The sequence below is a fragment of the Schistocerca serialis genome, chromosome 9 (genome assembly GCF_023864345.2).
Source record: "Schistocerca serialis cubense isolate TAMUIC-IGC-003099 chromosome 9, iqSchSeri2.2, whole genome shotgun sequence".
Taxonomy (NCBI): domain Eukaryota; kingdom Metazoa; phylum Arthropoda; class Insecta; order Orthoptera; family Acrididae; genus Schistocerca; species Schistocerca serialis.
In genome coordinates, this window is record NC_064646.1 from 349521692 (window position 1) to 349536137 (window position 14446).

The window sequence follows — 14446 nt, forward strand, 5'->3', positions numbered from 1 at the left end:
CCCATATCTTCATTTATTTGTTGGATATATTCCAAACTGTCTCCCCATACGGTTTTTGCCATCTGTTGGTGCTTCTCGTATTATGTAAATTATTACACAATGTTTTTTTAATAATACCTCCCTGGCCCTTCTTTCCACATATTTACTGCCTTGGTGATTCTGAATATCCTCATTTCTTTTCTTCCTAGTCCATTTAATTTTCGGCATCCTTCTGTTACAATATATATCAAGTTGCTTTTCTTGTTTCCCCATGGTCACAGACTGTGGAAATTCAGTAGCATACAAAACTGTATGCCAGACATACATTCTTAGAAATTCATTTCTCATTTTCGAGTCATATGTCTGACTCTTTGCCTGTGCTAGTCTGCTTCTCATATGACCCTTGCTTCGCAGATTACTCATTATTTTACTCCCTAGGTAAAAGAATTCCTTAAAATTATCTAGTACATGGTTTCACAGTCTGATGTAAAGATTATCACTAATCTAATTTCTGCTACTTCTCATCACTTTTGTTTTTAGCTGGTTTGCTCTCAACCCAAATTGTATTCAGTAGATAATTCAGGAGTTCATTCCATTCCTCTAGCTCTTCCTCACGGACATGGTAAGTAGTATTCAAATCATATCAGAGATGATGAGAATGATGTACTACACTTCCACAATGTGGAAGTGGGAAGAAAACCTAATGGTCAACTAACTCAGTCACAAAACATATACAGGATATAAACCAATGCCGACAGGTACCTGCATGCTACCTCTCACCTTCACCCGAAACAAAAAAGGTCCACTCTGCACTTGTTACCCAGGTTGACCAGCCAGCTCAGCAACACAATACAATTGATGGTGGAATGTGACAATCCACAATAATACCAGACGGGAGGACAAAACAGGCTAACATATTTTCCTTCCTACAGCAAAAAAATTATACAGTTCTGGTAAGTTTGCGTACTATGTAGGCCATTCACCTTCAAGAGAAAGATACAACAGGCAACTGAAACTGTGAAGAAGCCTGCCAATACAAACTGTGACAATACAAGCTCCCATCATCTTGGCAGGCAGCAGTAACCAACTTGTAAGGCTGAACCACCATATGTGACTGTAGACATAGTGGAAGAAGACACAGTAACACATGTCATTCAGTGACAGCAAGTACCATGGGAGGAAAATTCAACATTACTGGACTGGTTTGCATCCTATTCACTGACACCAGCATCGAGGAATTAAAATAAAAACTTCAATATAGGATATCATTTACCACCTCCCCATTCTGGACATCAAATCAAAGCTAGTGTTAAATGATGTTCATTATAGACAGACAGTAATGATGGGATTACATGACATTATAAAAATCTTAATCTCGCACTGCCCCAATAGTAAACACATCACTGCGATGAAGCATTTGCCAAAATGTTGACATATAAAACATGTCAACATGGTCACATACCCTGAAAAGTTTCATTGGTAGTCATATTCCATTATCGTTCTTCCAACAACACCTATATGCATTAAATCTCCTCCTCATTTAAGGACAAGCAACACACTTGGAAGTTTGCCCAAGCATAGCTAATATACATACAAAGAATTTCTAGCAATGAACCTCACATTCATTATAGCTTACAATGCTTGTACCTGTATGGAATATTAAATAGCTGCTCTACAAAACTCAATTACCTGCAGGAATAGGGGCCACTGCTGCCTCTGGGTATTGTGGCTGCCCTTGCAACGCTGACCAACGGATATCTGCCGCCTTCTTCATTTTTATCTCTATCTGTAGCAAGATACAAATATTTATCATTACATCATTTTTCAATGTTCAAGTGTTGATAATATTAGGTTATAGAACTTAAAACTGAGACTCACTTTCATTGTGAAGGTTTTGTGTGTTGACTCAGTTGGCACAATTGAATGTGCCAAATCCAACTCCATATTGTAATCTGCGCCATTTTCAAGTTTTGCTGTGACACTAAGCTGGAACAAAAAACTCATTTATGGATCTGTCCTAACTTTCCACAGAGCTGTACAGTATGGAACTACAGGACACTCCACTTTTCAGAGTGGCACAGTAATCAACAAAATTCCACGAAAAAATGGATAAAAGTGCACTTACAGTGTCGGCAGCTGTTGCGCTGTGTGGCTGGTAACAGCTTAGATGATGAAAGAAGGAGACTGAATAAACTGAATCTAGCATCTATTGTAGGTGGCAAATGCATATGCTTGTTCATAATTTTCTATGGTTCATGAATAAAGTCAGCTGATATTTTGCTCTATTAGGTGAGAACTTATCACACATTTGTTTCCATTGTAATCGGAAATATGACATACAAGTAAGTTAATACAGTTATTAACATACATATTGTACTACACTACACATCATTCTATTAAAGCAGTCATATTTTTGTGACGAGATTTGTCGGCTTTGCCATCTCAGAACCCAACGCTCACATTCCAACCTAACTTGGGCCCCAGGCAACACTAAAGGTCAGTCTGATCACCCAACTGGTTATGACCAATGTGAATGAATTGCCAACATCAGCATAAAATGTAAGAAATATCAACACTGTAAGCACACTTTGGCCAGTAAAAGTAACATTAACAAACAACTTAATTAAACACACTTAACCAATTTGCATGAAGAATAGAACATTCTACAAATATTAACTATATTACGTAATTTGTATGTACCATTCGTTCACCATACTCTACTTTCACAGATTTAGACTCAAACTTTGTGTTTTTGAACAATATTGCAACAACAACATGTGTCTCTGTCTGATACCAATCATGAGTAAATTTAGTTGTCTGCTTCAGTTTGTCATTCTCTGCCGATGCAATTGCATCATTAGCTCCTTCTGCCATTTTTGCACACCCAGGTGGGAGTCTCCTGTGAAAACACAAAAGTAATTAAATATATTTTCAGGGACACTTTAATTTCATTAACACTCTGCATTTATTTTTATGAAAGTGATAAATATCGGAGAACATTTCCAATTCAGAGAGTTTTATTCATTCATTCAAAAGTCACCAATGAGACAAAATAGACTTCCAAAATAAATGGTGTTCATAAAACGCCCCAATTGCTAAACAGGTTCATCAATTCAGATTCAGACTACCTACGAGTGTAATGAAATATGTCAATTTTGGACTTAATTCAGAATGACTTGCAAGATGGAAGATATCCAGCGGCAACATTAGCGAGACCTGTTCCATTCACTCCATCAAGGCTGACAATAAATGACAGCAAAGAAATTATGCAAGCTAAAAGTCACATATATATGTTAGTGTGTGAACACGCCAATAAATAACCTTGTTACTTGGAAAAATCTGAACACAAAACAGAGGTTTACCTCTACTATATTGTGTAAGTGACCAACAGCATCTCAAGGGATCAGAATATTTCCAATGTATTGTAATGTAAACCAATTACACAAGGCTGAAGCTATATTCACACTGTCATTTGAGATCTTATATCTGTACCACTCCATAAGATCAGTTGCCATCCAGAAATATCTATACTGTCTCATAGATATGCTCACGTATTTTGTTGTACAATTGCTTCCTGGCTCAACATATAAATGTCAGACCACAAATATAAAAGTCTGGGTTCAGTCCAAAGTATCACTTGTAGCTTGGTTCACCTCCTGGAAATGATTTGTTTCAGTGAAAGATGAGTTAAACTACTCCACGATAAACTGTAAGGCCCCTATAACTGGCTTGGGAAAGTTAAGGTCAGAAAATCAACCCTCTCTTGGCCAGTGGAGCACTATAATCAAATCAGCTTTCAGACTGACTACTGAATGCTGAGATTTAAATATTATTTTGGACTTAACACATTTCATGTTGGAATTCACTTTATGAAGGGGGAAAGCTAAAGCAAGAAATGTCATTGAGAGCTTCGATTTACATTTGGCTTCAATACTTGAAACATCCCCCCATGAACCACGGACCTTGCCGTTGGTGGGGAGGCTTGCGTGCCTCAGCGATACAGATAGCCGTACCGTAGGTGCAACCACAACGGAGGGGTTTCTGTTGAGAGGCCAGACAAACTTGTGAATCCTGAAGAGGGGCAGCAGCCTTTTCAGTAGTTGCAAGGGCAACAGTCTGGATGATTGACTGATCTGGCCTTGTAACAATAACCAAAACGGCCTTGCTGTGCTGGTACGGCGAACGGCTGAAAGCAAGGGGAAACTACAGCCGTAATTTTTCCCGAGGGCATGCAGCTTTACTGTATGATTAAATGATGATGGCGTCCTCTTGGGTAAAATATTCCGGAGGTAAAATAGTCCCCCATTCGGATCTCCGGGCGGGGACTACTCAAGAGGATGTCGTTATCAGGAGAAAGAAAACTGGCGTTCTACGGATTGGAGCGTGGAATGTCAGATCCCTTAATCGGGCAGGTAGGTTAGAAAATTTAAAAAGGGAAATGGATAGGTTGAAGTTAGATATAGTGGGAATTAGTGAAGTTCAGTGGCAGGAGGAACAAGACTTCTGGTCAGGTGACTACAGGGCTATAAACACAAAATCAAATAGGGGTAATGCAGGAGTAGGTTTAATAATGAATAGGAATGCGGGTAAGCTACTACAAACAGCATAGTGAACGCATTATTGTGGCCAAGATAGATACGAAGCCCACACCTACTACAGTAGTACAAGTTTATATGCCAACTAGCTCTGCAGATGACGAAGAAATTGAAGAAATGTATGATGAAATAAAAGGAATTATTCAGATTGTGAAGGGAGACGAAAATTTAATAGTCATGGGTGACTGGAATTCGAGTGTAGGAAAAGGGAGAGAAGGAAGCACAGTAGGTGAATATGGATTGCGGCTAAGAAATGAAAGAGGAAGCCGCCTGGTAGAATTTTGCACAGAGCACAACATAATCATAGCTAACACTTGGTTTAAGAATCATGAAAGAAGGTTGTATACATGGAAGAACCCTGGAGATACTAAAAGGTATCAGATAGATTATATAATGGTAAGACAGAGATTTAGGAACCAGGTTTTAAATTTTAAGACATTTCCAGGGGCAGATGTGGACTCTGACCACAATCTATTGGTTATGACTTGTAGATTAAAACTGAAGAAACTGCAAAAAGGTGGGAATTTAAGGAGATGGGACCTGGATAAACTGAAAGAATCAGAGGTTGTACAGAGTTTCAGGGAGAGCATAAGGGAACACCTGACAGGAATGGGGGAAAGAAATACAGTAGAAGAAGAATGGGTAGCTCTGAGGGATGAAGTAGTGAAGGCAGCAGAGGATCAAGTAGGTAAAAAGACGAGGGCTAGTAAAAATCCTTGGGTAACACAAGAAATATTGAATTTAATTGATGAAAGGAGAAAATATAAAAATGCAGTAAATGAAGCAGGCAAAAAGGAATACAAACGTCTCAAAAATGAGATCGACAGGAAGTGCAAAATGGCTAAGCAGGGATGGCTAGAGGACAAATGTAAGGATGTAGAGGCCTATCTCACTAGGGGTAAGATAGATACTGCCTACAGGAAAATTAAAGAGACCTTTGGAGATAAGAGAACGACTTGTATGAATATCAAGAGCTCAGATGGAAACCCAGTTCTAAGCAAAGAAGGGAAAGCAGAAAGGTGGAAGGAGTATATAGAGGGTCTATACAAGGGCGATGTACTTGAGGACAATATTATGGAAATGGAAGAGGATGTAGATGAAGATGAAATGGGAGATATGATACTGCGTGAAGAGTTTGACAGAGCACTGAAAGACCTGAGTCGAAACAAGGCCCCGGGAGTAGACAACATTCCATTGGAACTACTGACGGCCTTGGGAGAGCCAGTCCTGACAAAACTCTACCATCTGGTGAGCAAGATGTATGAAACAGGCGAAATACCCTCAGACTTCAAGAAGAATATAATAATTCCAATCCCAAAGACAGCAGGTGTTGACAGATGTGAAAATTACCGAACTATCAGTTTAATAAGTCACAGCTGCAAAATACTAACACGAATTCTTTACAGACGAATGGAAAAACTAGTAGAAGCCGACCTCGGGGAAGATCAGTTTGGATTCCGTAGAAACACTGGAACATGTGAGGCAATACTGACCTTACGACTTATCTTAGAAGAAAGATTAAGGAAAGGCAAACCTACGTTTCTAGCATTTGTAGACTTAGAAAGCTTTTGACAATGTTGACTGGAATACTCTCTTTCAAATTCTAAAGGTGGCAGGGGTAAAATACAGGGAGCGAAAGGCTATTTACAATTTGTACAGAAACCAGATGTCAGTTATAAGAATCGAGGGACATGAAAGGGAAGCAGTGGTTGGGAAGGGAGTAAGACAGGGTTGTAGTCTATCCCCCGATGTTATTCAATCTGTATATTGAGCAAGCAGTAAAGGAAACAAAAGAAAAATTTGGAGTAAGTATTAAAATTCATGGAGAAGAAATAAAAACTTTGAGGTTCGCCGATGACATTCTAATTCTGTCAGAGACAGCAAAGGACTTGGAAGAGCAGTTGAATGGAATGGACAGTGTCTTGAAAGGAGGATATAAGATGAACACCAACAAAAGCAAAACAAGGATAATGGAATGTAGTCTAATTAAGTCGGGTGATGCTGAGTGAATTAGATTAGGAAATGAGACACTTAAAGTAGTAGATGAGTTTTGGTATTTGGGGAGCAAAATAACTGATGATGGTCGAAGTAGAGAGGATATAAAATGTAGACTGGCAATGGCAAGGAAAGCGTTTCTGAAGAAGAGAAATTTGTTAACATCGAGTATAGATTTAAGTGTCAGAAAGTCATTTCTGAAAGTATTTGTATGGAGTGTAGCCATGTATGGAAGTGAAACATGGACGATAAATAGTTTGGACAAGAAGAGAATAGAAGCTTTCGAAATGTGGTGCTACAGAAGAATGCTGAAGTTTAGATGGGTAGATCACATAACTAATGAGGAAGTATTGAATAGGATTGGGGAGAAGAGAAGTTTGTGGCACAACTTGACCAGAAGAAGGGATCGGCTGGTAGGACATGTTCTGAGGCATCAAGGGATCACCAATTTAGTATTGGAGGGCAGCGTGGAGGGTAAAAATCGTAGAGGGAGACCAAGAGATGAATACACTAAGCAGATTCAGAAGGATGTAGGTTGCAGTAGGTACTGGGAGATGAAAAAGCTTGCACAGGATAGAGTAGCATGGAGAGATGCATCAAACCAGTCTCAGGACTGAAGACCACAACAACAAGAAACTTGAAACATTGGAGACAGTTTACTGGAGTAGGAAGTGCTGGCCGGGTGGATTGGGCGGGTCTTGCACCATGCTCTTCCACACCCAGTCTATTAGGGGCAAGCCACCTGTGAAAGCAGCCATGTCATATACCAACTCTGGCAGCAGTCACTGCATAGCTTTTTATGTCAGTATGACGCCTGACCAGCTGTCTGCCACAGTGAATGGCCACTGCCAAACTGGGGCCAAGAACAGAATTTATCACATAGTGGCCCAACACACAGCTGAACAAAACGTGCTCGAGTCCAGCAGCCACTTCACAACCCACCATCTGGATTATTTTCTCCAGCACCGGATTTTCTGAACTATGCAGATGGGAGTTAGCCTTACATCACATCCTCCAATCCCATAACCCTGTTGACCTCAGTCTCTACTAACACATTGTCCCAAACCCTCTACACAACAGTTTTCCTGCCCTCTGTACTGTTGTCTCTCCCCCCCCCCCCCCCCAAATCCATGGCTCCATGTCACATTTGTTATGCACTGCATTTCGCCAGCTCTGGTAGCAGCATATCACATGCACCATCCAAATGCTTGCCAATCTTCCCTCCTGCATTTCTAGCCAGCAAATCTGCTGCCTCCCTCCAAGGCACCAGCTACCTACCCTCAACCCCTTTTCCTGCCTCCCACCTGAACTTTGAAGCATAGGGGCACAAGTGTAGATGGATGTGTGTGTAGTGGGGGATTGGGACGCTCTCGCTTGACAAAGAATTTATTATTTATTCTGAGAGCCAGCAAGTTTTCTTTTCTTATTGTGTGTGCCTGTTGTTCACTCAATGCTTCTGCTATCTGGTGAGTGGTCTCCTTTACTTCTAAATTATTGGTGTAACTGGTTTCTTTATCTTGCTCAAGCCACTACGAAACTAATTTGTAACGCCAGCAGAATCTCTTCTTGGCCACAGGATGTGTTAATCTGGCTTTTATTCTGAGCCAGTGCACCAGAAAACCTGCAGTGATGAGTTTTCAGTGTATCGTGGAGGTACAAATATTAACTCTATAAAGAACAGATACCACTGATGACCGTGCAGCTTCTCTAGAATAAATGATAACTAATTGAACCCTTAGCTGCTGACAGGTGTTGTTGTTGAAACTCGATAGGGACAGCTGAAAACGTGTGCCCCGACCGGGACTCGAACCCGGGATCTCCTGCTTACATGGCAGACGCTCTATCCATCTGAGCCACCGAGGAGACAGATGAATAGCACAACTGCAGGGACTTATTCCTTGCACACTTCCTGTGAGACCCACATTCCCAACTGTCCACAATCTACACATGTAATGTACCTAATAGGTATTTGCCCATCCACTCATTACTCACGCACACTAAGGTGAAGCTGTCGCCATCGAGGTATATCAACGACGCCTGTCAGCAGCTGGGGGTTCAATTATCATTAACTCTATACTCTTCTAGTTGAACCTATAAATCTCAGATATTGGTCCTCATGTTGTCTTTGGCATTATCTTCTGGACTTAATATATTCTTTCATCTACATCTTCTTCATTGAGCGGAATGAGAGTTGTGCCCACTATTTAACGCCTAATGTACACAATTTATTGATTTTTGTGAAATTCGTAGCACCTTAGCTCTTTCACTCTGTGAAAACTGTGTTTCTTGTAGTAAGACTTAGCAACAAGTTTAATATGTGCGAAGTCACTTAGTCTGTGCATAACCTCAGAAATCTAGAAGTGGACTTAAAGTTCCTTAAATCTGCACAAAATACTGATGTAATCATTTTTTAAGTTGTCTGGAGATGTGTCAGTCTTAAAACTAACTCAGATCATCTTTCAATGAAGGAATTTACATGGCTCCGTAACAAAAAGCAAAAAATTTGGTTGTGGCGGCAGACTTGTCTGTAGCTTTGCCCAGGTCTAGGTTAGGTTGAAAGGTCATAGTTCGGTTGGGAACTGGTGAAGCAAATGAATGTGAAAATAAAAAACGAAACACCTTGTGGTGACAGATGTGCTTAGCCTGTTTGGGGGAAAACAGAAAAAAATAGTCACTGTTATTATGTTGTCGTCACCATGTTGTTTACATCATTTGTTGCATGTTTCCTATGTCACTGAGCTATGACACATTGAATAATTATCTTTATCCTTAACAATGTAGTGTTCTATCACTGGTGGTCAACCGTGCTCAGCCGTTCACTCACATGAACAGGTGGTTTGTGATCATGCCCCATAAAATGCTGTGCAGATATTGTGGCAGAGCTGTGATTTAGCAATTTTTCATTATGCCTGGAAATAAGAAACGTCCTAACCTTCCTCCTCAAAGTGGTTTTCCACCAACCAACCAAATATAAGAAATACTGTAGTTCATCCTCACACCATACCAACTCCCTGCCATATGGGTCATACCTCTGTGGAAGATAATGGTGCAATACCTGTCCGACACATTCACCCAGCACATAATACTGCAGTCCCATCACAATCTTATGCAGTGAAAGCAATCATGATAATGCTTTTTAATATTAATTCACAGATTACAGATATATTCCATTTCTCAAAATGCGCTGATTTTCAAATTTTCATCACATCATCCCACAACACAAACAATCAAACTCTTAAAGTAGTATTGTCTGATACTAATTAAATGTTGACACAAGTAAGCAATTACACAATTTATAGCCTTGAAAACATCATACTAGCAACTCAGAAAAGTGGAAATCAATCTATCAGCATGTCATACTTGGTAAAGCCCAACCACTTTGAAGGGCGACAGATTTTACAAATCAAAAATAGATTTAATTTCTTGGAATATATATGCTGGGAAATTTAAGGCTTTGTTTTTTGGGTGCTTACTGTTTCATATGATCAGTACCAGCCATTCTAAAGCCAAGAATTAGGTTCACGTCTTCATTGAATGTCGAAGTTCACTGAAAGATACAAGCACTAGCAGAGAAAAGGGTGGGACAAGCTAAAAGATAAATTGGTATGCTTACAAATAACTGATCTAAAATATTTTCTGTGCCTTTAGCTATCACAATAAGCACAACTTTATCCTTAATTACAAGGAAAGTTTAGCATTAACTGTGGAATGAAACAAAAGAGTCAAGGTCATTAGGGAAAATTTCATTACAAATATCTAGCACAAAATAGTCATTATAAATACACGTAGATACCAGAATTTGATGTAACCTTTTCCCTAGTCATCATTCTATGAAGATCTGACATGTAGGAAATACAAAGAGAGCATTCATGTCTGCAACATTAAATTTTTCCAAGACATTTGTTTACTTACATAAACCTCTGAAACAATATCAACATACCTTTTGTATGCCACCATATCACCACTTACTACTTATGAATGAAACTGGTTATACTTCTCTCTTCTAGGTGCATGATTACAGATTTAACTTATCTGTGCCCTTTAATTTTATGTTCAGATGAGCATGAAGTAGTATCGACACAGTGGTTTCTGAGGCGTTTTGGTGAGAACCATTATCCTACTAACTTCCACACCATATAGCCCAGTTCCAAGGAAGAGGTAAACAAAAGTCAGAACACTTACAAAAAAGCTAAAGGTGTATCATGCCCTGCATTCCTTCACAAAAATTATAACATAGAAAGAAGATACTACTGCCTTACTTTGCGAACCACTTTAGTAAACCTGTAGAGGGTGCTTCCTATTACCCTGCATGTAAAGGTTCGTTGTTATTGTTTTAGACTATAACAGTATGGGAAAAATTTCTGTAGAACTAGGTCCTAATTTCTTTCCCAGTCCTCAAAACCTTCCATCACTTAAATTACTATCACAGAATGCATACAGGTATTACCAGTGTCAGGAAACATTGAAGCATCCCTCCCAAGCAAGTACCCTGAGAGTTGCACAAATAGTACGATATAACATGAACACTATGGTACGTTCTTCTTCCACTAAAAACATACAGCTACGTTTCTTCCAACAGGATTGTGGATCAAAATTGACGCGCAAAAGAGCCAAGAAAGGTTTTTCTACGTCATATTAATAAAACATAAGCCACAATTCTAACAATTAAACTTCGAGTTTTCTGTGCAAAAATGGCAACTGATATACCTTCAACCTGCAAAACATACAGCGCCTGAAAATTTTGGAAGGATATACCTCCATTCTTTGTGATTTGCTAATAAACAAGCATACGAAACCATAACATGCCCTTTATTGGGCTATAGTTACTCAAGTGTCACACACATAAATCCTTCACTCTCAATAAACGAAAATAATACTAAAAAAGTTCTAACATATTTGAATACGTACAAATCTTTTACCAATATTCTAGAAAATATTACACTGACTTATGCGATATAATAGCAACCAAAGGGTTTAAACCGTCGGCAAAGATTAAATAAATGAAGCACAATGCAGTATTCAATGTTGCTGCGATCACTATTTTGTAATTGTATATCTGTGTATTAAATTGAATGTAAAATTACACTTATCGTATTCCAAGAATGTAGTAAATTGCTACCACTTTATTTTATCGCTAATTCGACAGCATGATATAAATTATTTTACAGCTTTACAAATACATTGGAAAGTAAAGATCGATTCGATTCACATTTGGCGTTTGAAATGGTGGCATTCACGCAGGCCGTCAATGGAACGGATGGGAACGGAACGGGACGTCAACGTTCCTGCGAACGAAAGTTTAAAAGCTGACATTAGTGGGAAGAAGTAGGCGTCGATTGCTGATTTCGAAAGTTAGTCTATTGTCGGCGCTCTCACTGACATTACAGTAATGGGTTTTGTGTTCTCTTAAAGATGATTCACACTTTTGGAACGAAACGTCAAAACATTTCACAATGCGTTTCAAATGGCGGCATTCACACAGGCCGTTAATCGGTACAGCAAGGAGCGTTGTCAAAGTTTTTCAGGAGGAAAGGGTATGTGCGGGGGGAGGGGACGACGACGATGTCGACGTTTGCTAACATCGGAAGCTAATCTATTTTTGCAGCACTCACTCATGTTATACTAGTGAACTCTGTACTTTTGCATCTTGTTAGTCTTTATTTTATTGTTGTGCATTTTCTTTACTAACTGCAAATGGTTCATGGAAACTTAGATATTTTTTCCACTGAATATTCTTTTACAACTGAGTCATATGTCTGAAGGTGAAAATGGTTTACATTTTGCCAATAGCTGGTCACAGAAAAAGCTTATACTGTGTATAAGTAAGAACACAAACTGATAAATTACTTTTCAATTCATAACCTTCTCTTAACAGAGAAGATGTGAGATTTACTGATGCAGTAAATGCACTTGTATTTATGTTATTTATTGCATGGGAAAAGAAAGTGTAAGGTGTAAGGTAAAAAGACATTACGAATTGCCTCACTGCCTTATAAATATCATTTGACGTGTCTTTATATACTTTTTCACTAACAAAGAAATGTTGAGGTTTTCAGATATTTGGATAACACTTTTTCTCCTATGTGAATCGACTTTGACATGTGTATGAGCGATTTTGGACATAATTGTTACTTGAAGAATCATTTAAAAGCTTTTATTTCATTGAAAGTAGTAGTTGGGAATACGTATTCTCTACCTGACGAAGTCTTCTTGGGGCATCAGATGAATGGCTGCATCGCTTTTTCCTTTTTGAGATTGAGAGAGAGAAGTAGCGCCCTCTGCATCCACAACTCTCACATGCATAGTTAGTTAGTTGATTGTGGGTAAGGGACTAAACAACGAAACCATCAGTCCCTTGATCGAGAGACAGTTGACCTGTAGTTAGTGACTTCAGACAAAAATTGGATGTTTATAAGAGTGATAAAGTAATATTAATGCAACAGTTGGGAAATAATTTAAAGAGAAATAAAAGTATATTGATCAGGTGAGTGTGAGGTCAAAGAAGAAAATCGTTCTGCTAGGCCTGATCTGTGGTGAGACAAGCCTTATCTTCACCTGAACCCACACTAACTTGATCAATGGCAAAGAAAGTATCAGAGTAAAGAATGCATCCCAGCCAAAAAATTTGTAATAATGAAAGTGAGAATGCTACAAATGTGATGGATATCAGTTGGACTGACAATAATAAAATCAGATGCGAAAAATAACTGGGTCAGTAGCTTGGTGGGGCCAAGTAAGTGTTTCCTGGGGGGTCTGCATCCACGCCCCTGCCCCCAATCTCTTATAGTCAACATATTAAAGACAGTAACAGCTTTCATCTGTTCATTGATATGTTGCCCTAAAACATAAAATAGGTTATGTCAGGAAAAAGTGGCTCACCTCATTTAAAAGCAGTTAAAACAGAATAAAAGAGAGATAACCTTGATAGCTGGCAAAGGAGATAATGTCGACGGCTCTCAAATCCAGTATGTGTTGGGAGATGCCTGAACAACCCTGCCCATACCCCAAAACTACTCTTAAACGTTATGTATGAGAATAAAAGCCAATTTCATGGAGAACTAGTTCAACTGTCCGTGAGTCAGCCGCCAATAGTAAAAGAAAAGAATTTAGAAGACCATAGCTACCACAGAGAGCTAGAAGGATGGTACATTGTGTATGACCTATTGTATGGAGACATTATATTGGCGCAGGTAATAACATAAAATTTTTAAAAAAATGTTAATCTGGTATGACTTATGCAAAGGCGACATAGAACAGTGGATTCCTTTCAGGAGTAACTGAAGAGAAAGGCCTAGTAGCTGTAGTGTTCCTGACAGTGTTCGGCATTTATTAGAGGAACCAGTAGCCCACGAAATATTATTCTACGAGGAAAGGTCTTATTTGCATTTGTTTATCCAACCTGCGAATGACAAAACCAATGTTGTGTGAACAATTTATTCTCTAGTCAAACAGTCAACCAGTTCATTCACTGGGATACATACATGAATTGGAACCCAGAGAGTGATAATTGAGCAGACATTATGACAAAGTTCAGAAAGAAACGTGAATAGCATATATCATATGGTGGCAAGAGTAACATCAATCACTAGCCTGCAAACTTGTCACTAAGGCACTACAAATTAAAATGCAGTAGAGGGAGGTTTGTTTAGTAAAAAAGCATCGCACTGTTAATGGCTATCAAATCCACTCTCAAAACACTACACGTTCCCAGCAACAAATGTTGTTCCTGACCACTGGTGCATGTAAAAGCATCCTTTCCATGGTCTTAGAGGGATTAGTGTAAATGGTGGTAGCACATAAATACTTCTGAATAACAGATCCTTGAAAGAGATCGGTCTTAATTCTTGGTCTAGGTATTAACCGAGGAGGGGTGTGCT

At 39.1% G+C, this 14446-nt stretch overlaps 1 protein-coding gene and 1 non-coding gene across 3 annotated transcripts in view; both read right to left on the minus strand.

The window, feature by feature from the left end:
* LOC126419034 (protein SGT1 homolog) overlaps positions 1 to 11571 on the minus strand; it is a 30170-nt gene extending 18599 nt beyond the window's left edge. The window contains exons 1-4 of one of the 2 annotated variants that reach the window (XM_050086095.1): positions 11478 to 11571; positions 2680 to 2878; positions 1858 to 1965; positions 1669 to 1765 (exon numbers count right to left, since the gene is read on the minus strand). In XM_050086095.1, the coding sequence (XP_049942052.1) occupies positions 1669 to 1765; positions 1858 to 1965; positions 2680 to 2853 (379 nt within the window). In that variant the 5' untranslated portion in view covers positions 2854 to 2878; positions 11478 to 11571. Of the gene's footprint in view, positions 1 to 1668; positions 1766 to 1857; positions 1966 to 2679; positions 2879 to 11276; positions 11421 to 11477 lie in introns of those variants that run through there. The other variant, XM_050086094.1, reaches the window with a different exon arrangement.
* Positions 8359 to 8432, minus strand: Trnat-ugu (transfer RNA threonine (anticodon UGU)). The gene has a single exon. It is a non-coding gene; the product is annotated as a tRNA-Thr (tRNA).
* Positions 11572 to 14446: the final 2875 nt, after the last annotated feature.